This window comes from Drosophila kikkawai, chromosome X (genome assembly GCF_030179895.1).
Source record: "Drosophila kikkawai strain 14028-0561.14 chromosome X, DkikHiC1v2, whole genome shotgun sequence".
NCBI lineage: Eukaryota > Metazoa > Arthropoda > Insecta > Diptera > Drosophilidae > Drosophila > Drosophila kikkawai.
The window spans coordinates 20,622,798-20,645,788 of NC_091733.1; the positions used below are offsets into that span (position 1 = coordinate 20,622,798).

The 22,991-nt window shown below is 44.6% G+C and overlaps 5 protein-coding genes across 5 annotated transcripts; 2 read left to right on the plus strand and 3 right to left on the minus strand.

Annotated features, from left to right (window-relative positions):
• The first annotated feature begins 225 nt into the window (after positions 1-225).
• eIF5 (eukaryotic translation initiation factor 5) lies at positions 226-2,930 on the plus strand. The gene is made up of 3 exons (XM_041774923.2): positions 226-438; positions 1,337-1,813; positions 1,890-2,930. Exons 1-3 carry the CDS (start codon positions 226-228, stop codon positions 2,589-2,591), a joined length of 1,392 nt encoding a protein of 463 aa, XP_041630857.1. The 3' UTR covers positions 2,592-2,930.
• Positions 2,931-3,617: 687 nt separating this feature from the next.
• ND-20 (NADH dehydrogenase (ubiquinone) 20 kDa subunit) lies at positions 3,618-4,667 on the minus strand. The gene is made up of 2 exons (XM_017180393.3): positions 4,513-4,667; positions 3,618-4,459 (listed from the first exon to the last, which is right to left on the minus strand). Exon 2 carries the CDS (start codon positions 4,450-4,452, stop codon positions 3,784-3,786), a length of 669 nt encoding a protein of 222 aa, XP_017035882.1. The 5' UTR covers positions 4,453-4,459; positions 4,513-4,667; the 3' UTR covers positions 3,618-3,783.
• Positions 4,668-4,763: 96 nt separating this feature from the next.
• On the plus strand, positions 4,764-8,255 carry LOC108084709 (tRNA (34-2'-O)-methyltransferase regulator WDR6). Its single transcript, XM_017181048.3, has 3 exons — positions 4,764-4,958; positions 5,014-5,742; positions 5,803-8,255. The coding sequence occupies exons 1-3, from the start codon at positions 4,901-4,903 to the stop codon at positions 7,989-7,991; spliced, it is 2,976 nt and encodes a 991-aa protein (XP_017036537.1). The 5' UTR covers positions 4,764-4,900; the 3' UTR covers positions 7,992-8,255.
• LOC108084718 (pre-rRNA 2'-O-ribose RNA methyltransferase FTSJ3) lies at positions 8,196-10,893 on the minus strand. Its single transcript, XM_017181054.3, has 2 exons — positions 8,954-10,893; positions 8,196-8,883 (listed from the first exon to the last, which is right to left on the minus strand). Exons 1-2 carry the CDS (start codon positions 10,800-10,802, stop codon positions 8,279-8,281), a joined length of 2,454 nt encoding a protein of 817 aa, XP_017036543.1. The 5' UTR covers positions 10,803-10,893; the 3' UTR covers positions 8,196-8,278.
• A 5,643-nt stretch (positions 10,894-16,536) lies between these two features.
• On the minus strand, positions 16,537-22,694 carry Cep164 (centrosomal protein 164). The gene is made up of 4 exons (XM_017181002.3): positions 22,461-22,694; positions 21,896-22,221; positions 20,532-20,643; positions 16,537-20,474 (listed from the first exon to the last, which is right to left on the minus strand). Exons 2-4 carry the CDS (start codon positions 22,074-22,076, stop codon positions 16,937-16,939), a joined length of 3,831 nt encoding a protein of 1,276 aa, XP_017036491.1. The 5' UTR covers positions 22,077-22,221; positions 22,461-22,694; the 3' UTR covers positions 16,537-16,936.
• Between the last annotated feature and the right edge of the window lie 297 nt (positions 22,695-22,991).

Genomic DNA, 22,991 nt, shown 5'->3' on the forward strand with positions numbered 1-22,991 from the left:
CGAAAGTTGGAAAAATCAAAAAATAGCCAAAAAGCTAAGGTCAATAATCAATTTTCTACTAGACAATTGGCATTAGTTTAAACGGCCGACGGCGATCCCCCCCAATTCTATTTTCCATTTAGTATCATTTACAACCTGGACACGTTGTTGTTAGCCAAAATTTGCGTTATCTTTGTTGGTTGTTCCGTATAAAAAACAGCAGCAGCAGCAGCAGCTTCAATCAAAATGGCGACCGTGAACGTTAACCGCAGCGTGACGGACATCTTCTACCGCTACAAGATGCCACGCCTGCAGGCAAAGGTCGAGGGCAAGGGAAATGGCATTAAGACCGTTCTGGTCAACATGGCCGAGGTGGCACGGGCCATCGGACGACCGGCCACGTATCCAACCAAGTATTTTGGATGCGAGTTGGGCGCCCAAACCTTGTTTGATCATAAGGTGAGCTTAATTATTATTTATTTTATTGTTAACATTATTAATTACTTATTAATTTTGAGTTTATTTGGTGCTCACGAATTAATTACCATTTTTTTTATATTTTTCACCTATTTATGTATTACTTATTAATTGATTAATTATTTTATGTATTGTTTACATATTTATTTATTACAAATTCATTATGTTTTATTAGTTTATTTATTGTTTATATATTATTTAAATACTTATTAATTATTTATTTTATTAAATTTTAACATTTATTATTTAATTATTTATTTTTCACATATTTATTGATTACTTATTAATTCTATTAATTGTTGACATATTTATTAAAATTACTTTTTAGTTATTTATTTATTTTTTTTATTGTTTCCATAATAATACCTTATTAAATTATTATTTATTGTTCACATATTTATTTATTTATTTTATTTATTGTTCATATATTTATAATTTATATTTTTATCTTATTTATTCTTAATATATTTATTAATTACTTATTAAATATTCATTGTTTACATATTTAATTAATTTCAAATTTTTAATTTTTTGTTTAATTTATTGATCACATATTTAATTTAATTTAATTTAAATACTAATTTATTCTTTTATTTCATTATTAATTTATTTTCTTAATTCTTAAATTTATTAAATATTTATTTTATGTATTTTTCACATATTTATTGATTACTTATTCATTTTTTATTTTATTTATTATTCACATATTTATTATTTTATTATTAGTTATTACATATTTGTTTTATTTATTGTTTACATATTTATTAATTTTTTATTTACTTTGCTTATTCCTCACATATTTATTATTTACTTATTAATTATTAATTTTATTTCTTTATATACTTCTTAATTACTTATTAATTATTTTTTTTATTTACAGAATGAACGTTTTATTGTAAATGGCTCTCACGATGTGAACAAGCTGCAGGATCTGTTGGACGGCTTCATTCGCAAATTTGTTCTGTGCCCCGAGTGTGACAATCCGGAGACCAATTTGACTGTTTCGGCCAAGAATCAGACCATTTCGCAGTCCTGCAAGGCCTGTGGCTTCCATGGACTGCTGAAGGTCAACCACAAGGTGAACACGTTTATTGTAAAGAATCCGCCTTCGTTGAACCCGGCCGCCCAGGGCTCCTCGCTCACCGAGGGCAAGCGCTCGAAGAAGCAGAAGCAGAAGAACGAGAACTCTGACGGCTCCATGTCCAACAACTCGATGGCCAACAACTCTGGCGGTGAGTCGGACGGCGGCAATGGCTCGAACCAGGCTAGCCAGACGGAGGCCGAGATAAGTGCTGCCATTCCGGAGAAGAGCATAGCCGAGGACGATGATGAGGGCTGGAGCGTGGATGTGTCAAAGGTAATTAGTTGCTGAAAGTTAACAAAAATAATGGTGTTTTATTGCCGTATCCACCTTTCCGTTTCCGTCGTTGCAGGAGGCCATACGTGCCCGCTTGCAGGATCTAACCGACGGGGCCAAGGGCATGACCATTTCGGATGACTATGACAAGACCGAAAAGGAGCGCATCGACATCTTCTATGAGCTGGTCAAGGACAAGCGCGACAAGAAGCAACTGGACGATCTGGCCACGCACAAGGAGCTGTTCATCGAGGCGGAGCGTCTGGATATTCTCAACAAGGCGCCCATGGTCCTCGCCGAGCTCCTTTTCAGCGAGAACATCATCAAGGAGGTGCAGAAGAATCGCCACTTGCTGCTTCGCTTCACCTTCAACAATCCGAAGGCACAACGCTATCTAATTGGCGGGGTCGAGCAGACCGTTGAGTTGCACACGAGCGCACTGATGTCCAAGGTGGCCGGCATCTTCAAGATGTTCTATGACCAGGACATACTCGATGAGAAGGTCATTCTAGACTGGGCACAAAAGGTGAGCAAGCGTCATGTCTCGAAGAAAATTGCCACGGAGATACACGAGAAGGTGATGCCGTTTGTCCAGTGGCTTAAGAACGCCGAAGAGGAGTCCTCCGATAGCGAAGAAGACGACGACATCGTTCAGCCAGAGGATTCCGAAGAGGAGGACGATGGCTACCGCTATAGGAATAAGAATAATAAACAACAGCAACAAGACGGCGGCGATGACGGAGATGGAGCTGATGACATTGATATTGATGATATTTAAAGCGAGCTAAGCTGTGGCGACGGCGGCAGCGACATAATCCTTAGAGCTGAGCGTAAGCAGAAGGAAGGAACAGAATCGGTATCTCCGCCTGCTGGTTTAGTTTTCTTTCAAGTCAAGTTCGGTTCGCAGCGTAGTAAGGATCATCGTCATGTCACATGTTACGCCATGTTGCTCCAACTTTGCTTTAGTTTGATTTTTCGCTTTATCATTCAATTGTGAGCATTACATTTAACCAAGCTGCTGTAACAATAGACGTTAATTGAACTTAATTACACCAACCCTTATATATTTCAACAATAAATTCAAATAAAATATAAAATGCAATAGCAAACAATGTGATTTTTCTGTATTAATTATATGATATTGAACCCTTTGGCTTTAATAGTAACCTTAAGGAAATAGGCTTTTGTTGTACTGTTGTGCTGGCCATAATTGATTGGCTATATCCCCTAACTTGGTCCAGTTTACAGAGCTATTTGCACCTATCAACTTCTTGTAGTTGTTAATCTTGTTCTTATCGCGTTGCTGGATCTATGCAGAAGCAACCCAAAAACGAGTGCCAGGGTTCATAGGACATTGCTAAAGGCAAAAGAAAAGGTGAATGTAAAGTTTCGTATTTACACATAAATTGTTTTCATTCAAAATTTAATTCTATTCAATTTTATGCATGTTTTAAGCCATAATCTCGTAATTTACTTGATTAATAATTAGAAAATTTAGCTTTGGCATTGATGAAGGCTTTCCATTGGCTGGAATTGAGCTTATTAAGCTTTGACCAAAATAAAGAGGCATATTTTCTTTAGCTTTTAGCATTGTCCTACCTCTTTAGGTAGCTTCTGCATAGATCAAGATTCAACAACAACAAGAATAACAATTAAAAATTGTTGGGATCTGTAAATACTTTCGACTACGTCTGTATCATGCCAAAATGTAAAGGTATTTTCCCAAGTTCTAAGGATTCCTTACTTTACTTTCTCTCTCTCTGAGAGGTGCACCGGAAACGGAATCGAAATGAAAAGCTAGAAGTGCCCATAAGTGGCCAAGCGTTTATTTGTATCGAAATCCGACAACAATCAGTTGTATGCCCAACAAATAAAACATATGTACGTAAGTGGTTTTAGCTCATATACATCTTTGAAGACTGCTAGTAGTTTTTATGTTTGACATTAGACGTTTATTTGCTGTAATTTATCTACTTTCTGTACCACATCTGCAGGGTCTTCATGCGCTTCACCTTCTTCTGCAGCTGCAGCACGCCGTACATCAGGGCCTCGGCCGTTGGTGGGCAGCCGGGCACATAGATGTCAACGGGGATTATCCGGTCGCAGCCACGGACCACCGAGTACGAATAGTGGTAGTAGCCGCCGCCGTTGGCACAGCTTCCCATGGAGATGACCCAACGGGGCTCGGGCATCTGGTCGTACACCTTCCTCAAGGCCGGTGCCATTTTGTTGGTCAAAGTGCCGGCCACAATGATGACATCCGCCTGCCGGGGAGAGGCACGGAAAACTACGCCGTAGCGATCCATGTCATATCGGGGAGCTGCAATGTGCATCATCTCGACGGCGCAACAGGCCAGCCCAAAAGTCAGGGGCCAAATTGAGCCCTTGCGACCCCAGTTGAGGAGATCATCCAGTCTGGCCAGTGACCATTCCGCCACGGATGTTTGTTTGGTTCCGAACGGAGAGTAGCCCTTCTTCGGCAAACTCGGCGACGACTCAATCACCGGAAGAGTTTGTTGTTTGCGGACGAAGGTGGCATTCAGGGCAGGCACTGAATATATTGTATTCGAATTGAGGGTCGCTCTCTGCAAACACTTGCTTAGGGTCGAGGTCGAGGTCGTGATAGCTGAACGCAACATGTTGGCTCTGGAAAACGAATGAAAAGTAGCCTTTAAATGTCATAGTTAAATATTTAATACCTTATTTATGTAACTTCAACTAAATAACAGTGTGTTGGCCAGTGTGGCAGCAGCGCCCCTCTACCATCTGTTCCGCGCAGAAATACTGAATAAGTATATGGGAAAATACCACAGAACTGAATATGGAACAGTTATTTTACAAATACCATATTCACACTGTTGTTCAAAAGGTGGCGGCAAAATATGATTGATGATTGATATGATAACTTTTTAGGTAATTCCTATATTGAAGATCATTCCCGTTCATAGACATTAATATGAACGAAATTTAAGCTGAACGTCCAGCCGTTCCTCCAGAACGTGCCTCAAGTTTCGATAGCACTGGTCTGGCAATCGCGCTATCGATAGGTCCGGCTCAAACAGTTCACGTGTTTTCAAAACAAAAATAATGGTTTTGATATCTGATTCTCTGGGCTTATATGTGTCCCCCAATTGTGTGCTGGCAGGTATGCACTTGTAGTATAATTCACCAGCATACAATCAAATAAAACTCTTCAATAGGTCACGGAAACCAGGCGGTGCTATACAGCTCGAATAAGAAGGTGAAGCTACCCACTGGACTCCGCAAGGGAAAAGTACATGGATTTGCTTTGAGTCCTGTAAATCACCTGCAAGATCTAGTGCTGATCTTTAGCGAGAATGAATACTCCATAATACTGCATAGTCGGAGCAAAGCCAACGATCAGTTCCAGCTAGTTTTTGAGGGCGAAACCAAAGACTGGATCAATGCTGCCAAGTTCCTCCTGGGCGACAATGCCAAGGATAAGAAAACATTTGTGTTGCACCTGGCCCACAGTGCACTCCTATACTTGGAATTTGATCTGACCTCCCATGCCGATTGCCGCCCACTGGAGTTGGCCCGATGCTCCGAGAGTTCCATTCTCTACTGCACTCGGCTGCACGGCGAGCGCTTTCAGGATCTGGCCATAATAAGTGGCAATGCGTTCGGCGAACTGCTGGTATGGCAGACGCAGAGTCCCATCGATGCCAAGGCGGGAGCGTTTGTCAAGACGTATCCCTTACTGCTTCGCCTGCAGGCCCATAACGGTGTCATTTTTTCCATTGACTTTCACATGACCTCCCAGTTGTTGGTCACAACTTCTGACGATCGCTCAGTCAAGTTTTGGCAAATCCAAAAAGTGGAAGGCTGGCAGACGGCCAAAATAAAGCCGCTGTTTAGCTGCTTCGGGCACAGCTCAAGGGTTATGTGTGCCGTCATCTTTGAAGCTGGTAAGATTCTTATATTTTCCACTCCACTTGGCTCGTTGTTAATTCTGCTTGTGTTTTCAGGTGGCCAAGCATATGTGGCTAGTGGCGGCGAGGATTCCTATGTCTGCGTGTGGAGTCTCTGCGGTGACTTGCTGTTGAAGCGTCGCCAACACTCTGGCCTGCCCATATGGCGCCTGGGCTTCAGGGAGGAGGACTATACCCTTTATAGTACCAGCTCGTCTGGTAATTTGGCAGCTGAAAGCCTGGAGGAGCTCTTTGGCGGCCACAAAAGTGCCGCCCATATGCTGAGCCACATAGACGGTGCCGCCACAGATGAGTTCATTAGAAGTGTCAAGTTTCTCGGTGATCAGCTAATCGTGGGCCTGACCAGCCTGAATCGTCTGTATTACATGCGAGTGTCGCAGGATAAGTGGCAGCAAGTGGACCGTGACTTTCCCACCTACGAACGGACGGTTTTGGAGGTGTCTGGCCACATTATAGCCACCTGCGGACAACGGCGAATGACAATCTACAGGCACAATGCTCGGGATAATGCCTTCGACAGGGTTTTCGACGGCGAGACGGGATTAACGGGAACGATTCGCTCGTTTCACTTCCTAAGCAAGGACCTCTACCTCGCATCGGACGACCTGGGCAACTGCCAGTCTCTGAAGGCACACGACCTCAGCCTGGATTCCCCCGTTGAGCTTGGGAAGTACCGCGAGGCCTGGCTAACAGCTGCGTTGCTTATATCGGAAAGGTATCTCCTGCTGGGCGATCGCCGGGGCCACGTGATGCTCTACTGTCGGTGCAGCCACCAGAACACCTTCTCGCTGAAGGCCACTTTGAAGCACTTGCATGGCAAAATGGGCACAAACTTCTTCAAGCTTCTTAGGGCAGACGAGGCCACTGCCTATGTGCTGAGCGGGGGTCACGAACCCCTTCTGAAATACCTGCATTTGGGTTTGGCCGAGTGCACCCTGGCTGTCGGGCAGCGCGAGAGTGTCCCCCTGTCCTGGGTGGAGGCCTCTCCCCGTCGAGACGTCGTACTGGGCTTCAACGACGATCACATTGTGGCCTGGTCCCGCCGATACGATGTGCTTGCGCAGCTGGCCTGCGGCGGAGGCCACCGTTGCTGGGACTACCGCCTAGCCGATGACGATGGCCTGGCCATATTGTTCGTAAAGAGGAAACGTGTGTTCCTTTATCGCCAGCCCCTGTACCATAGGATAGCCAGAGACATGGCCAAACTGGAGCTCAACAGCTGGCACACGCGGAACTGCAACTCCGCTCGTCTGCTCGCCCACGGGGAGGAGTCACAACCCCTGATTGTGTCGGCTGGCGATGATAATGTCATCAAGGTGACGAAGGTGGTGGCCGACACCCTGCTCCACTGTGCCGAAGTGCACTCTCATGTCTCCACAGTGCGTTGCCTGCAGGCCCTTAGGCTAGCCTCCTCCCGGAACTCCACAACGTGGCTGATTTTCTCAGTCGGCGGACGATCGCTGCTGTGCATCAACCAACTGACCGTAAACGCAGGAGACAACCAGTGCCTGGTGACCGAGCTGTGCACGCAGGCTCTGCAAAAGTCCAGCTCTGTGGAGGCCAGACTGATGGCCATCGACGTGGCCCAGGAGGAGGCAGCTGCTTACTTCTCCCTGTACGTGGCTGTGGCAGATGGCGAGATACGCCACTATCGCTGGCACTTGGACACACCCTCCGAGCCCCTTTTGCAATCTGCGGTGGATATCGAGGGATGCCCGCTCACCTTGCAGTGGATCAAGAGCAGGGGAATTGTGCTGATCACAACCACGGGCGGAGAAGTGTACGGGTTCGATCGAACCCTGACCACAAAGTACCTGCAACTCCGGCTGCACGTGACTGGCATAAACACGATAGACACCTGCCTGGATGCTAGGCAGCCGCAGCGCCTGCACATCCTGTCCGGCGGGGATGATGAGAATATCAAGTACACGGTCCTCGACTTAGATAGCATGACGGTGGCATACAAAAGGGAGTTCTTGGACCTGCACAATGCCCAGGTGAATGCCTTGTCCATACACTGCTCCGAGGGAGAATCGGAAGCGGAATCCGCAATGTTTGCCTTCACCTGCGGCATAGACAAGCAGATCTTCAGGATAGATCTGAGGACACATGAGCACAAACGGGTCGGACACAGCAGCATAGCTGACATCAAGGGCATGCTGATCGATAAACAGCGGCGGCAAATGTATTTCTACGGCAGCGGTTTTGAAATTGTGGAACTATAAGCAACAATATGGCTCTCTGCCTGCGTGGCATGAGACTCCTTTTGCTCTGGAAGTGCTAGTGATCCCCGCATGTATTCCTCGAGTATCTAAAGGGAGTGCTTTAAAAGTAAACTGTTCTGTGATTTAACATAATAAATAAGAAGAGAGGAAGCTAACTTTGGTCGATCCATCCTCCACAGGAGATATAAGTAAAAAATAAACAGCTGTAATTAATTTTTCCATATATTTAATATGTTTGGTAATAAAACATTTCTTTTTTACATATATTTAGGACCTATTCTGAATTTTTATTTACGCTTTCCCTTGCCTCCCCTGCCGCCACCCTTGCCGCCCTTCTCGCGCTTCTTTTTGGCCACCAAGGAGCGCTTGTCCTTCTTCTCTCGCGGATCGACTACCTTATAGCGACCCTTGACCCCGGCCGGACGACGTGCTCGACGGGCCGCCGACTGCTTCTTGGCCACCACATAGGTGATCTCCTTCTTCTTCTCCTGGGCCTTCTTGTACACCTTCTTGAGCTGCTTGGACTTCTCGTGGCTGCTGGCATCCGCGTTCTCCATTATCTTCTCGGCCATTTTCTTGGCCTTGGCCAGACGTTTTGTAGTGCGACGATGCTTGCGCGCCTTGGCCTCCATCACCTTCTTAATGGGACGGACATTCAGCTCCTGCACCTTGCGCTGGTACTCGGCGGTCAGCTCGTGGGGCACTGGCACTGGCCGCCTCATGTTCTCGTCCTCGTCCTGCACAAACCAGGCGGGCAGGTTCTCATCGTTGAAGGCATAGCGGTTCCAGGAGGCGTCAATCAGGTCGCGGCGATTCTTCTTGCTGCTGACCAGCAAAGAGCCCAATGCCAGCTCGTTTTCGGACAGGCGTACCTTCTTCGCGGTTCCCGCAGCTAAAATATGCAATATTTATGAGGTTAAGGTTAAGGGGGGATATACAAGCACATATTGACTATTGCATACCTTCATTATCCTTCGGCTCTGCTTCCTCCTCGGAGTCGGACGACTCCGAGCTACTGCTGTCCCTTTCTGTTTCCTGGTGTCGTGCGCGACGCTTCGCTTTCCTGCCCTTGGTGGCATCCGGGGTAAGAGTGCTCGTGCTCTCGCCCAATACGGTGACGCCCTTGGCATTGTACTCCTTGGCCAGGTTGTCCAGATCAAAGTTCTCCTCGTCGTCGTCGTCGGACTTTAGATTCTGGAGGTTGTCCTTCTCGTACCAGAGCTGAACCCGCTGCTGTCGCTTGGTGTTCTTGTCGCGAAAGTCGGCCGACTTGATCAGCGGATTGTCATCGCGCTTTCTCTTCTTGCCTTTGCCCCTAACAACATCATCGTCGTCGTCGCTGAGGCCCAGACCCCGATTGCCCAGCTGTTCCTCCTCCTCGCCCTCGTCAGCGCTCTCCTCTGCGTCATCACAGTCCTCGTAGTTGGCATCATCGTCCAGTCGGCTCTCCTCCTTGTCGTACCACTTGTATTTGGGTAGGTTGTTCACCTCGTCGGTGGACTCCTCCACGGTTATATCGGGCTGGACATCGAGCATGTCGTCCAGCTCGGCAGCAGAGTTGATGGTCTTCAGGTCAAAGATTTCGTGCTCTGTCTCCTCGACGGGCCCTTCGTCGCCCTTGATCACCATATTCAGGTTCATTTTCTCGTGCAACTTGGCCTTGGTCTTCAGGGTCTTCTTGCGTTTGCGCTTGAGCTCCTTTTGCTCCTCGGATGCGAGTGCATCGATTTCCTTTTGGAATTCGACCTCCTCCATGTCCTCGATTTCCTCTTGGGTCAGGGGTTTCGCAGCCTCTGGCTTCTCGTCACCAGCAGCCTCATCGTCCGCCGTCTTTTCCGGCTTCACAAAACTATCCCTAAGGGCCTTCCACCACAGCACCAGTCCCTTGATATCCTTGCGGCCCAGCACTTTAAGATCTTTGCAGCACTCGAGAATCTCTGGCGTGGTCTTCTTGTGACTGGCGACTTCCTGGCTATCGATGCGGATCGAGCCCACACCTTGCAGGGCTGACAGGGCATTTTCGGCTTTGATGAACTCGGTGACGGCCAAGTCGTTGCGCAGCGCAATGTCCTGGGCCGTGTAGCCCTCGGCCTTGATGCGCTTCTGCTTCTCCGGGTGGAGCAGGCTGTTGGGCTTCTTGGCGTCCAGGTCGAGTTCCTCGAACACGTATTTGGAGTCCAGCAGACGGGGATCGATGCGGTCGGGTGCTATGTAGCCCTCGCACACCACAAATATCTCGGCCGACTCCTTGCGGGAGGCACTGGGCTTGGTGGCATGCACCTTCTTGAACAGCTGCTTCAGCACCCACAGCAGCGCGTTGTAGTCCTTGGAGCGGAAAACTTTGGTCACAAACCAACCGCCGCCCCGCAGGAACTGGGTGGCCAACTTCAGGGCATTGAGAGTGAGGCAAATCTGCTGGTAGGCATCGAACAACCAGTTGCGACCCACATTGGGGGCACCGTCGTGCAAAACAACATCGGCCTTCCATGACTGTAGCTCCTTGGTCAGCGACTGGCGACACTTTTCCGTTGTTATGTCCTCCACCAAGCCAATGCAGCCGGCTATTGCCTTGATGGGAAAGAGATCCACGCCAATGACGATGCTGGACACCGGCATGTTCTGCTTGGCCACCTGCATCCAGCCACCGGGAGCGGCGCACAGATCGAGGCACACCTGCGACTGTTGGAGGAAGCCATAGCGCCGATTCAGTTGGATCAATTTGAAGGCAGCGCGTGATCGGAAGCCGGTCTCCTTGGCTAGCTGGTAGAATTTATCCTTTCTGGTTTTTCCTACTTTACTCTTTTTGCCCATCTTTGCGGACAATGGAAATCCAAATCAACAGAAAACAGAAAGCAAATCAAAATCAAACCGCACGTGGTAGTGCGGCAGTGTGACCGAAGCCCAGTGTTTAAAATGAGCTAATTTAAAATACCTACCTAGAAATGTACCGAAAATGATGTCCGTCAAATTAGCGTCGGTGAGTTAGCGTCGAAATGGAACGGTGGGAAAATGGAACACTGAGGGATTTTTTATTTTTTATTTATTTCGTTAATAAGGCACCAATTTGAACAAAATAAAGTTTATAAATGCTTAAAAATTAATTTACTATTGATTTTTACTGGGTTTGAGGGGATTTGACCTTTGGGTCTATTAAAAAAAAGCATTTGAAAAATCGTGCTTTCGCAATTTTGATTATATCTCGGCTCACAGAGGATATGCAGCTATACCCGATATGCCAGGATAAAGGATATTTATTGTAGTTTTACTCTGCAAAGTTTCATTTTCTTTTGACCGTCAGTTTTTGAGAAAATCGCATAACAGTTAACCAACCTCGGGTCGGCTCCATACAAAATATGGCAGAAAATTTTTAAAGTCTTATAACTCCAGTTTAAGAGGATATGCCAACATGCACGGTATATGGGCTTATTAGGAGAAGTTTAAAGAATATTTGGTGAAAATTTCAATGGATTTTAACCGGCAGATTTTGAGAAAATCGAATAGCAGTGGGTGGTGTAATTGGGCTGATAACAGAGGCGCGAAGTATGAAAATGGAACCAGCTGTGAACTGGGAACTGTGAGCAGAGAACTAGTTGCTGATCCAAGGAACGGAACCATGTTAAAAAAATACTAGATTTAAAAACGTTAGCCTTTTAAGCAATTTAAAATTAAATTAAATAACTGCCTATTAAACGACATCAGCATTTTGAGCAATTTGGTAGCTCTTTCATCAAAATCGGTTGAGTCGATTAAGAGAAAACGGCAATTTTTCATTTATATACTTATATGTACCAGCAAAAAAACCCACCGACCGCCAGACGTGTGACGTCACACGAGCCGTGTTTCTAACCAATTGAATGCGCCAACCTTGTTTTCGACGCTAACTTTCAATAAATTATTTCTAGCTTAAATGAGGATATGCAGATTTGCACGGTATATCAAAAGAAAGGGAATTCTATTCTTAAATTTCTATAAAAATCTTAGGTCGATCTGACCGACAGATTTTGAGGAGATCCTATTTTTCTTTTCCGACCTTATTATTAACTAACACTGGCTGCATATTGAGCCTAACGCCACGTGCTCCATACGATGTTTTTCGACGCTAACTTTCAACCAAATATTTCTAGCTTAAATGAGGATATGCAGATTTGCACGGTATCTCAAACGAACGGGAAATCATTTCTCTAGTTTCTATAAAAATCTTAGGTCGATCTGACCGACAGATTTTGAGGAGATCCTATTTTTCTTTTCCGACCTTATTATTAACTAACACTGGCTGCATATTGAGCCTAACGCCACGTGCTCCATACGATGTTTTTCGACGCTAACTTTCAACCAAATATTTCTAGCTTAAATGAGGATATGCAGATTTGCACGGTATCTCAAACGAACGGGAAATCATTTCTCTAATTTCTATAAAAATCTTAGGTCGATCTGACCGACAGATTTTGAGGAGTTCCTATTTTCCTTTTCCGACCTCATTATTAACTAACACTGGCTGCATATCGATACGAGCGTCACACGCGCTATCCATGTATTCCCCGCCAAAACATAAGCTCCTAATGGGAACTTAAACAATTATGCCCAATAAACGGAATCGCCATTCTAAGCATTTTGGTACATGTTTCATTAAAATCTGTTTAGCCGATCAAGAGAAAACGGCAATTTTGCATTTATTTACTTTTATATATGTATCAGCAAAGAAAACCACCGATCGCCAAACGTGTGACGTCACACAACCCATGTTTTTCACCAATTGAATGCGCCAACCTTGTTTTCGACGCTAACTTTCAACATAATATTTCTAGCTTAAATGAGGATATGCAGATTTGCACGGTATATCAAAAGAAAGGGAATTCTATTCTTAAATTTCTATACAAATCTTAGGTCGATCTGACCGACAGATTTTGAGGAGATCCTATTTTCCTTTTCCGACCTTATTATTAACTAACACTGGCTGCATATTGAGCCTAACGCCACGTGCTCCATACGATGTTTTTGACGCTAACTTTCAACCAAATATTTCCAGCTTAAATGAGGATATGCAGATATGCACGGTATATCAAATGAAAGGGAATTCTATTCTCTAATTTCGAATTAAATCTTATTGAGTTCTAACCGGCAGATTTTGAGAAAATCAAGTTTTTCTCTTTTCCGACCTCATTAATAACACTGGTTTGATATCGATAGAAGCGGCTCCCAAGCCCTATCGATGAATCCCCGCCAGCTTAAATTCTATTGACAATTTAAAACTTCTACAAAATTGCATAACTCATAACCGGCATCGCCTTTCGAAGTAATTTGGTAGATGTTACATCAAAATTCGTTCAGTAGTTCAAGAGAAAACCTCATTCTTTCATTTATTTCCATACGTATTTCAACACGTACATATACATTAGACATATACGCCGCCGCGCCACGCCGCCGCCGCCGCCGATTTTTGCCTTATTTGGCGCACCGCCGCCAAATTAGGAAAATAACGGCGCGCCGCGGCGCGCCGCTGGTGCGGCATCGGCGCAGCTTCAGCGCGGCCTTCAGTGTCATTGTTCTTTATAAAACTTTAAAAAAAATAAATAACTCATNAAAATGGCCTTTTTGCCTTATTTGACGCGCCGCCGCCGCCGGTTCTTTCTGACTACTACGCCGCCGCCGCCGAGTCATTTTGACCTCTACGCCGCCGCCGATGCCTTTAACCATCGGCGTAAACCTCTAATATACATGCATGTATGAGGTTTTCTCTTGAACTACTGAACGAATTTTGATGTAACATCTACCAAATTACTTCGAAAGGCGATGCCGGTTATGAGTTATGCAATTTTGTAGAAGTTTTAAATTGTCAATAGAATTTAAGCTGGCGGGGATTCATCGATAGGGCTTGGGAGCCGCTTCTATCGATATCAAACCAGTGTTATTAATGAGGTCGGAAAAGAGAAAAACTTGATTTTCTCAAAATCTGCCGGTTAGAACTCAATAAGATTTAATTCGAAATTAGAGAATAGAATTCCCTTTCATTTGATATACCGTGCATATCTGCATATCCTCATTTAAGCTGGAAATATTTGGTTGAAAGTTAGCGTCAAAAACATCGTATGGAGCACGTGGCGTTAGGCTCAATATGCAGCCAGTGTTAGTTAATAATAAGGTCGGAAAAGGAAAATAGGATCTCCTCAAAATCTGTCGGTCAGATCGACCTAAGATTTGTATAGAAATTTAAGAATAGAATTCCCTTTCTTTTGATATACCGTGCAAATCTGCATATCCTCATTTAAGCTAGAAATATTATGTTGAAAGTTAGCGTCGAAAACAAGGTTGGCGCATTCAATTGGTGAAAAACATGGGTTGTGTGACGTCACACGTTTGGCGATCGGTGGTTTTCTTTGCTGATACATATATAAAAGTAAATAAATGCAAAATTGCCGTTTTCTCTTGATCGGCTAAACAGATTTTAATGAAACATGTACCAAAATGCTTAGAATGGCGATTCCGTTTATTGGGCATAATTGTTTAAGTTCCCATTAGGAGCTTATGTTTTGGCGGGGAATACATGGATAGCGCGTGTGACGCTCGTATCGATATGCAGCCAGTGTTAGTTAATAATGAGGTCGGAAAAGGAAAATAGGAACTCCTCAAAATCTGTCGGTCAGATCGACCTAAGATTTTTATAGAAATTAGAGAAATGATTTCCCGTTCGTTTGAGATACCGTGCAAATCTGCATATCCTCATTTAAGCTAGAAATATTTGGTTGAAAGTTAGCGTCGAAAAACATCGTATGGAGCACGTGGCGTTAGGCTCAATATGCAGCCAGTGTTAGTTAATAATAAGGTCGGAAAAGAAAAATAGGATCTCCTCAAAATCTGTCGGTCAGATCGACCTAAGATTTTTATAGAAACTAGAGAAATGATTTCCCGTTCGTTTGAGATACCGTGCAAATCTGCATATCCTCATTTAAGCTAGAAATATTTGGTTGAAAGTTAGCGTCGAAAAACATCGTATGGAGCACGTGGCGTTAGGCTCAATATGCAGCCAGTGTTAGTTAATAATAAGGTCGGAAAAGAAAAATAGGATCTCCTCAAAATCTGTCGGTCAGATCGACCTAAGATTTTTATAGAAATTTAAGAATAGAATTCCCTTTCTTTTGATATACCGTGCAAATCTGCATATCCTCATTTAAGCTAGAAATAATTTATTGAAAGTTAGCGTCGAAAACAAGGTTGGCGCATTCAATTGGTTAGAAACACGGCTCGTGTGACGTCACACGTCTGGCGGTCGGTGGGTTTTTTTGCTGGTACATATAAGTATATAAATGAAAAATTGCCGTTTTCTCTTAATCGACTCAACCGATTTTGATGAAAGAGCTACCAAATTGCTCAAAATGCTGATGTCGTTTAATAGGCAGTTATTTAATTTAATTTTAAATTGCTTAAAAGGCTAACGTTTTTAAATCTAGTATTTTTTTAACATGGTTCCGTTCCTTGGATCAGCAACTAGTTCTCTGCTCACAGTTCCCAGTTCACAGCTGGTTCCATTTTCATACTTCGCGCCTCTGTTATCAGCCCAATTACACCACCCACTGCTATTCGATTTTCTCAAAATCTGCCGGTTAAAATCCATTGAAATTTTCACCAAATATTCTTTAAACTTCTCCTAATAAGCCCATATACCGTGCATGTTGGCATATCCTCTTAAACTGGAGTTATAAGACTTTAAAAATTTTCTGCCATATTTTGTATGGAGCCGACCCGAGGTTGGTTAACTGTTATGCGATTTTCTCAAAAACTGACGGTCAAAAGAAAATGAAACTTTGCAGAGTAAAACTACAATAAATATCCTTTATCCTGGCATATCGGGTATAGCTGCATATCCTCTGTGAGCCGAGATATAATCAAAATTGCGAAAGCACGATTTTTCAAATGCTTTTTTTTAATAGACCCAAAGGTCAAATTTCCTCAAACCCAGTAAAAATCAATAGTAAATTAATTTTTAAGCATTTATAAACTTTATTTTGTTCAAATTGGTGCCTTATTAACGAAATAAATAAAAAATAAAAAATCCCTCAGTGTTCCATTTTCCCACCGTTCCATTTCGACGCTAACTCACCGACGCTAATTTGACGGACATCCGAAAATGAGTTATAAGTGCGATTTACTTTTGATAAGTTAATAGACATTAAACAAATGGTTTTTTTTTTGCAAAAAACTAGAGTCTTCTTGTGTAAAAACTTGTCTTAAAAAATGCATTTGCATTTTTCATAATTTACAAAAAATACTAGAATGGTATATCTTTGATATCGATTTCCACCAACTGTCATAACCAGCCGACTGTTATTTTCAAAAAATATAACAGTTTGCTTTACCGAGGGGAAAACAAATAATGGAACCAGATTAATTAGTTTTTGTAAGTTTGCAATCAATTATTGTGAGTACCAGGTGGCTCTAAGATAAACTCTTGCTTGCAAAAAGGTTTTCACACAAGCTTCAAAGCAAAGACAACTGAATTTATAAATTTATACTTACTTCTATAGTCTCCAGACAGTTTAAAGACATTCAATATAGTGTTGCACTTTATTTACGTATTCCTATTTATGTATAATTATAAATATTTAATAAAGATCTCATATTAGTTGGAATCAACACGTTTAAATTATAAATCAGGAATAGGAACCACGCGGAAAAGGCTTAACGCAGTCAATGAGTCTGGAAAAATCATTTCGGATTTCAAAGATATGACAAGAGTATCCTGAAAAATAAATCACGACAGGACCGGGAAACTATCCACTTTAAATCACGACAGTCAAGGGCTGCAATCAGTGCTCTGTAATAGGCTAATACGAGAATACAATTACTGTATGTCCTTTTTATGTTCTAGTTTTTAATACACTTTGTTAGTGAAACAAAAGAACACCCAAATAGTAACTACATATATGTATCATTTATGTAAATTACAATATTTAAATATGCTTCTTTTCGTCTGAGGAGCCGCCAACACCGCCAGCACCAGCTCCTCCGGCCACAGTGTTGATAGCCGAGGTGCTGGCAGAGCTTATTATGGTAGCACCCCCAACTGATGATCCACCCAGCCCGCCCACTAGCAGGTCATGTTCGTTCTTAGCCTGCCGCAGCCAGTTGCGCAGGTCCCGGGTGCGCTCCACCAGCGAGGTTGTGTAGTTCACAGCCCGGGGATTCTGCGAAACGATGGTGTTGGCGGTGAGAATCGCCCCGCCCATTGAACTCTGCATGCGCCCAGCAGCCAGCTGACGATAGGTCTCCAAACGGTCCGCCAGAGTGGGAATCGAGTGTGGTACATGGGCGTGAGCCAACGCCAGTCCCCCGGCCACATCATCGACAGCAATCTGACAGTTTTGCATGGAACTGCTGTTGGTCTGAAGCTGCTGCTCCACAGAGGCCATAATCGAAGAGTGCTGCTGCTGCTGCTGCTGCTGCTTGTTGAGCATGTGCGTCCAATTGAGATCGGTTACGATTGGTGGCGATACCATGGGTAGAGCCGCAACAGACTGCTGGAACTGTAGACTGTGGTGTTGCTGCTGCTTCTGGCCAAATATATCCAGGATTTCACGGATTTCGGCATTTAGAATTTCCAGGTTTTGTATGCATTCGTTTGACTCCTGCTGAAAGTAGAACTCTTTGCGCTTGTGCAAGTCCCCGCCGGCAGCGCTGGCAAAGTCTGTGCTGCTGAAGCCAGAGCTGGAGTGAGACGACAGATCGCTAAGCGTTGCCGAGTCATCCTTGGCCTCCGGATTCGATTCCTTATCGTATATGCGCAACAGACTCTGTTCCAAGTGCCGTAATCGTATCACCTTCTCGCCCAGGAGGGAGCGAGTGCGGTGCAGATTCACTTCCATTTCGGTTAGCTCCTTCTCGTCCTGTATGAGCTGTCCGAGCGAGTGCTTTGGCGTCACCGTCGTGGTGGTGGCCTTGTGTCGCTGCCTCAGCTCCCGCTGTCGCAGCCTGAAATTGGTGCGCTGCGTCCGCAATGATTCCTTTGCCCGGCGCACCGAGTCCCGTTCCAGGTGTATGCGATGCTTGAAGAACTCCAGCTCCGACGACCCCACCCCCATGACATCGTGCTCGATGGAGATGTCTGTGAAGGGGTAGCGCAGGTGATAGGTGGCGGTGGCGTCCAGTGTGTGCTCCGGAAACTGATCCTCCAGGTCCTCGAGCTTCTGAAGCTGATGTCGCAAGTTTTCCACCGGAGTGCACGGTCGCTCCACCTTGTTATAGCTTGTGTCCGAATTTAGGCGCGACGTTGAAGCCGATTTGGTGCGCGAGAACACGACGTTCCGTAGTCCTGCTGTGGCAGTGGCTGCCGTTTCTTTGATCCTGCTGCTGTTGCTGTTGTTGTTGTTCTCCTGATTGGAGGACTGTGGCGTCGGTTCCTCGCCAGTCGAGTTGCCATTGTCGCTTAGTAGGGTAATGGCCAGTAGTCCGCCGCCACCGCCGCCGCCACCGCCACCGCTGGCAGACTTGAGGGTTGGCCGATGATAGCCACCGTTGTTGAAGGTGTTCGAAATCGTTGTGTCCGACTGACTGATCGAGGTGTTGTCGTCGTGCCGCTGCTGCTGCTGCAATTGCTTTATGTACTTGGTGGCGATGCTCGGCTTGGCGAGTTGCCCCTTGGGCGGCACTGGCGGCTTCCCCTTGGCCTCGCCAGCCACCGCATGCTCCGAGTAGCTGAGCGAGCGATTGTCACTGTTGCCAATGGAAGGCTTGTACGAGATCGAGCGCTCCGTTTCGGATCCGGTGGTGGATTTGGTGTTGTGCTGCGAGATGGCCAGCTGCGCTTCGCGTCGCCGGTTGCGTCGCTCTAAGGACAGCTTGACGTCCGTTTTGAGCCGCACATATTTCTCCTTGAGGCACCGGTACTTGTCCTCGAGCAGGCGCTTCTCGCACCGCACCTTTTCGTAGAGTCTGTCCTCGCCCTTGTCCCGGAACCGTTGCTTCTCGATGTCCAGCTCCCGGCTGAGCTTGGCCTGCACTTGGGCCAGCCTGGCGGCATGCTCGCGCCGCACAATTTCCTCCTCGCTGTGCAAGTCCCGCTCCAGCTCACGGAGGATCTCGTCGTGGTTGCTCTGCAGCGTGGCCATGCGACTCTTGTGCTCGGTCACAACGAGGGCGCGCTTGTCCAGCAGCTCGCTTTCCAGGTGCTCACGATACTCCTCCAGCTGGAGCTCGAATGATTCCTCCAGCTGATGCTGGTGGGACGTCAGCCGAAGGTCGTACTCATGCCTCAGTGCCTTGACCTTTGCCTCGTGCTCACGCTTGATGGTCTCCAGATCCTTTTGTGCCTGGCCATCACTTAGGCTGTGTTCTGTGAACTTCTGAGGGCTCTCGCCGACCGCCACACTGGCCGAGTCCTGGGTAGACTTGAGCTGCAGCTGCTCCAGCTCGTAGCTGTGCTTCCGACCCAGCTCGTCCAGGTCAAAGGTCTTGTTCTCTGGCAGCTGCAGCGAACCCTGTTCCGACTTGTTTATAATAAAGCTGCGGACAGAGCTGCCCTTGGAGTCGGAGTCGGTGTCATCGTGATAGAGCGCAGACCCGGCGCCTTTCATTTTCGATGCTTCGCCCGGGGGGAAGTCCTTGGAGCTCCTTAGAATGGAGTCGCACAAGAAGGGATTTAGGCTGTATGGCATGCTCTCTATAACAGGCGAATCGGTGCCATTTTCATTCCAATCATCGCCCTCCTCCTCCTCATCTTGGTCCTTCACCACCACGACATCCAGGTCAACGTTGTCCTCCTCCTCCTCTTCCGGGGAATCCTGAGCGCTCTGCTGCGCCTGCGAAATCTCCTGCAGATTGAAGCGTACGCTCTTTTTATCCTCCGATATGTCGGATATTGGGTCATCGCGACCCTCTAGTCGCCGGTTTATGTCGGTTATGCTAGAGTCGCGGAGAATACCCTTGACACTTGCTGGTGCCACGGCGACATCTCCATCAAAATCAAATGGCCGGCCAGTAGCCGCTTTCTGATACGACACTGGCCCGAATCCCTTGCGCAGCTTTCCCAGAGACTCGGCGTTGCCCTCGAAGTATTCAAGTTTCTTGCTCAATGACGACGACTCCGTTGTCTTTTTAAACAACCCCCCGCCACCACTGCCGCTTTGGACCCTAGACTTGGCCAGGTCCAAGAACCGACTGGAGACACCTCCAAGCTTACGTGGCGTGGTCGCATTCGTTGCTGCTGGCACCAGTTTGGCCAGAGACAGCTGTTTGCCTAGATTGCCCAGGGGCGATGGCAGGGGAGACGGCGACGGGATCTCGTCGATGCCCTGCATGCTGCGTATGCCGGAATCTAACAGCGACAGATCGTCCGAGTTGTCAATGCAAGGCGGCAGGGCTCCTCCCTCGGCTGCCAACTTCTGACGCGTCTGCTCCACCAGACCGCGATATATGGCATCGAGAGGATGATCCCACTGCGACTCCTTTGTGCGCGTATTGTGATAGTAATGGCCATTCTTCTCCTCCGAGTAGCTGTCAATGGGCACGTGAATAACGTGAAATGCAATGTGAACCCCTTAATCGTCTTACCATATCTTCCAGTCCGAAGGCAAGGCGGCCATCAGGCCTTCCTTGGCCAGGTAAAGCAAGTGCTGTTCCCCTTGAGGTTCGATTCCAATTAGAGTTGCATAGTCATTAATTTCTACCCAACGAAAATGGGAAATTGAATAAGAGATAATTCGAATGTTAAAATAAATATGATATTTATATAAGTAAATTAAAATAAATAATTAAAGATTAAAGATCATTCTGGCAAGGCATGGCAGAGTCGAAACTAATAGATTTTACTTAATATTACTCATTAAAACTTGTCAAAAAAACAATATTTATTTTATATCCCAAATTATGCGCCTTCAAAAATGTTTTATAAGCGAACAAAATGTCTTCAACCCTTAAAGTAGGGGGTGTGTTTATGGTTAGGGGTGCCTTGACAAAAAGAAACAAATTAAGTTACAACGCCACCCACCACTACTCTTATTAGACACCCGCTTCAATTAATTGAAATCCATAGAAAAATCTCATTATTATTTGGAATCAATCGTATCTTGTAGAGTTATAAATGAACAAGAGTACAATTCAAATATTTGACTATATTTGAGAAAAATCGCCTAAAAGCTAAGAACATTTTTCTAAAATTAGGAAAAGTTCCACTGAATTTAGGACAAATTTGTAGATTTAATTATATTTTCCTCAAATACAGGACGATTTGCTTTGTTTAGTTTCATTTTTTTTTTTAATAAAGGCGAATTTCACTGGTCAATTTTTCATTAAAACCATGGAAAAATTGCTCTAAAAATCTCACGGCAAAAAATGGCAGTATAATTCCTAACTGGTTCTAACATCTCACAGTGCGGAGCACACGGTGGATACATGTTTGGAAGATATGGTGCTATTATGTGCTATTAAATATGTGCTACTAAATATGTGATATTACATGTGCTATTTACATAGTTACATACCCTAAAAGTATTTTAATTTTTTCTTAATTCTAAAAAATACCCTTTAAATTTAGAAAATGTATATATTTTTTAAAGGTCAAATAGGCTTAAAACTAAAAAAAAAATCTTTTTTAAAAAGTATGAAAAATGCAACTTTAATTTTAAAAAGGTTTTCCCGTATTTCGGAAAAAAAGAATTACCTAAAATAGTAACATTTTCTAAATTCAAGAAAAATTGCCCACCGTAAAATTGTATCCAAATAAAAGAGGTTTCCTTAATAAGATTAAATTTTAAATTGATTTACTTTGATACAAATTCAACAACAATTAAAGCTCTTGTAAACGATTTTTGGACAGGATTCCCATAGAAAGTAAATGTAAGTGTGAATGTAAATTTAAAACTGCCCCTTCAATGTATGTATGTACACGTACTTATCGGCAAATATATGTAACTTACCCTCTTGCGAAGGAAAACAGGCTTCGTCAAATACTTCCTCACAAATAACCGATGTGGCCGGAGATGAGTACTCTAAACACTTGGTGGTTGAGGCCGCTTTGGTCATTCCTGCTTCCTTTGCCTCCAGAGGCAGCGATGCGGTTGCCGAGGAAATCCTTCGGCACACACTGGTAGTTGTCATTGTGGGAGCTTTCCTTTTTCCTTTTTCCTTTTTCCCCCAAGCCAATAGGGAATTTGGGAATTATGTTTCATGTAATAGCATCTAACTGGCAATCATTGTGGCTTTTTGCTCAGCAGGACGAATCTTCGCCTGCAGTGCATTTGACCTAAAAATGAAAAAGAAATACCTACTGAGTAATCGTTACGTACGTATGTGTATGTGTGAGCTTCCTTCAAAGGTGGGCTGGTCGATTATCTGGTTGGCAACAGGATATGCGACGTTTATACATATGAATGTCTGCGCAGCCTTACGGCAGCAGAGCACTTGATTATCCGGGAGGATAGCCAAGAGCCAACTCCTCAAATATAAAAATCTGCTGGCATCTAAGGACAAAATCGCACTCACCTTAAAAGTTCTAGTAGAGTAATAACGGTATTAATGTGTATCGGTACAAAAAATTGATTTCAATTGATTTGTATTTTTTTTATATATATTCTTGAATCTTATTTTTAACAGTTTCGAAGCTTAATACATATGTAGTGCCAATTAGCAAGCCAAGGAAAAATGTGTCTTGTGCGTAAAAAGCGAAATATTGGGAAAACTACTAACAAACTCAACCAAATATATCGCAAATATATTTTCACGAACTTACACACGAGTGTGACCGTACGCGGCAACTAACTGTCGGATGTTTTAGGCCCTTTTGAAGTTACGACGGTAATTTTAATAATTTAATTTTTTTAATTTCATAATTTTAATAATTTTTTAACACTATTTTTTAATCTGTTGAATAAAAAATGTACAATTTTTCACTAGAGCCACTCATGTCAAGTTTCTTTAATCTACTGATCGTTCCTATGGCAGCTTGCACTTTTGGTGGCTTGGGTGGTTCCTCCTGCTCCTCCGTTTCCGTCTCATCTACTTCGATCAAGGCGT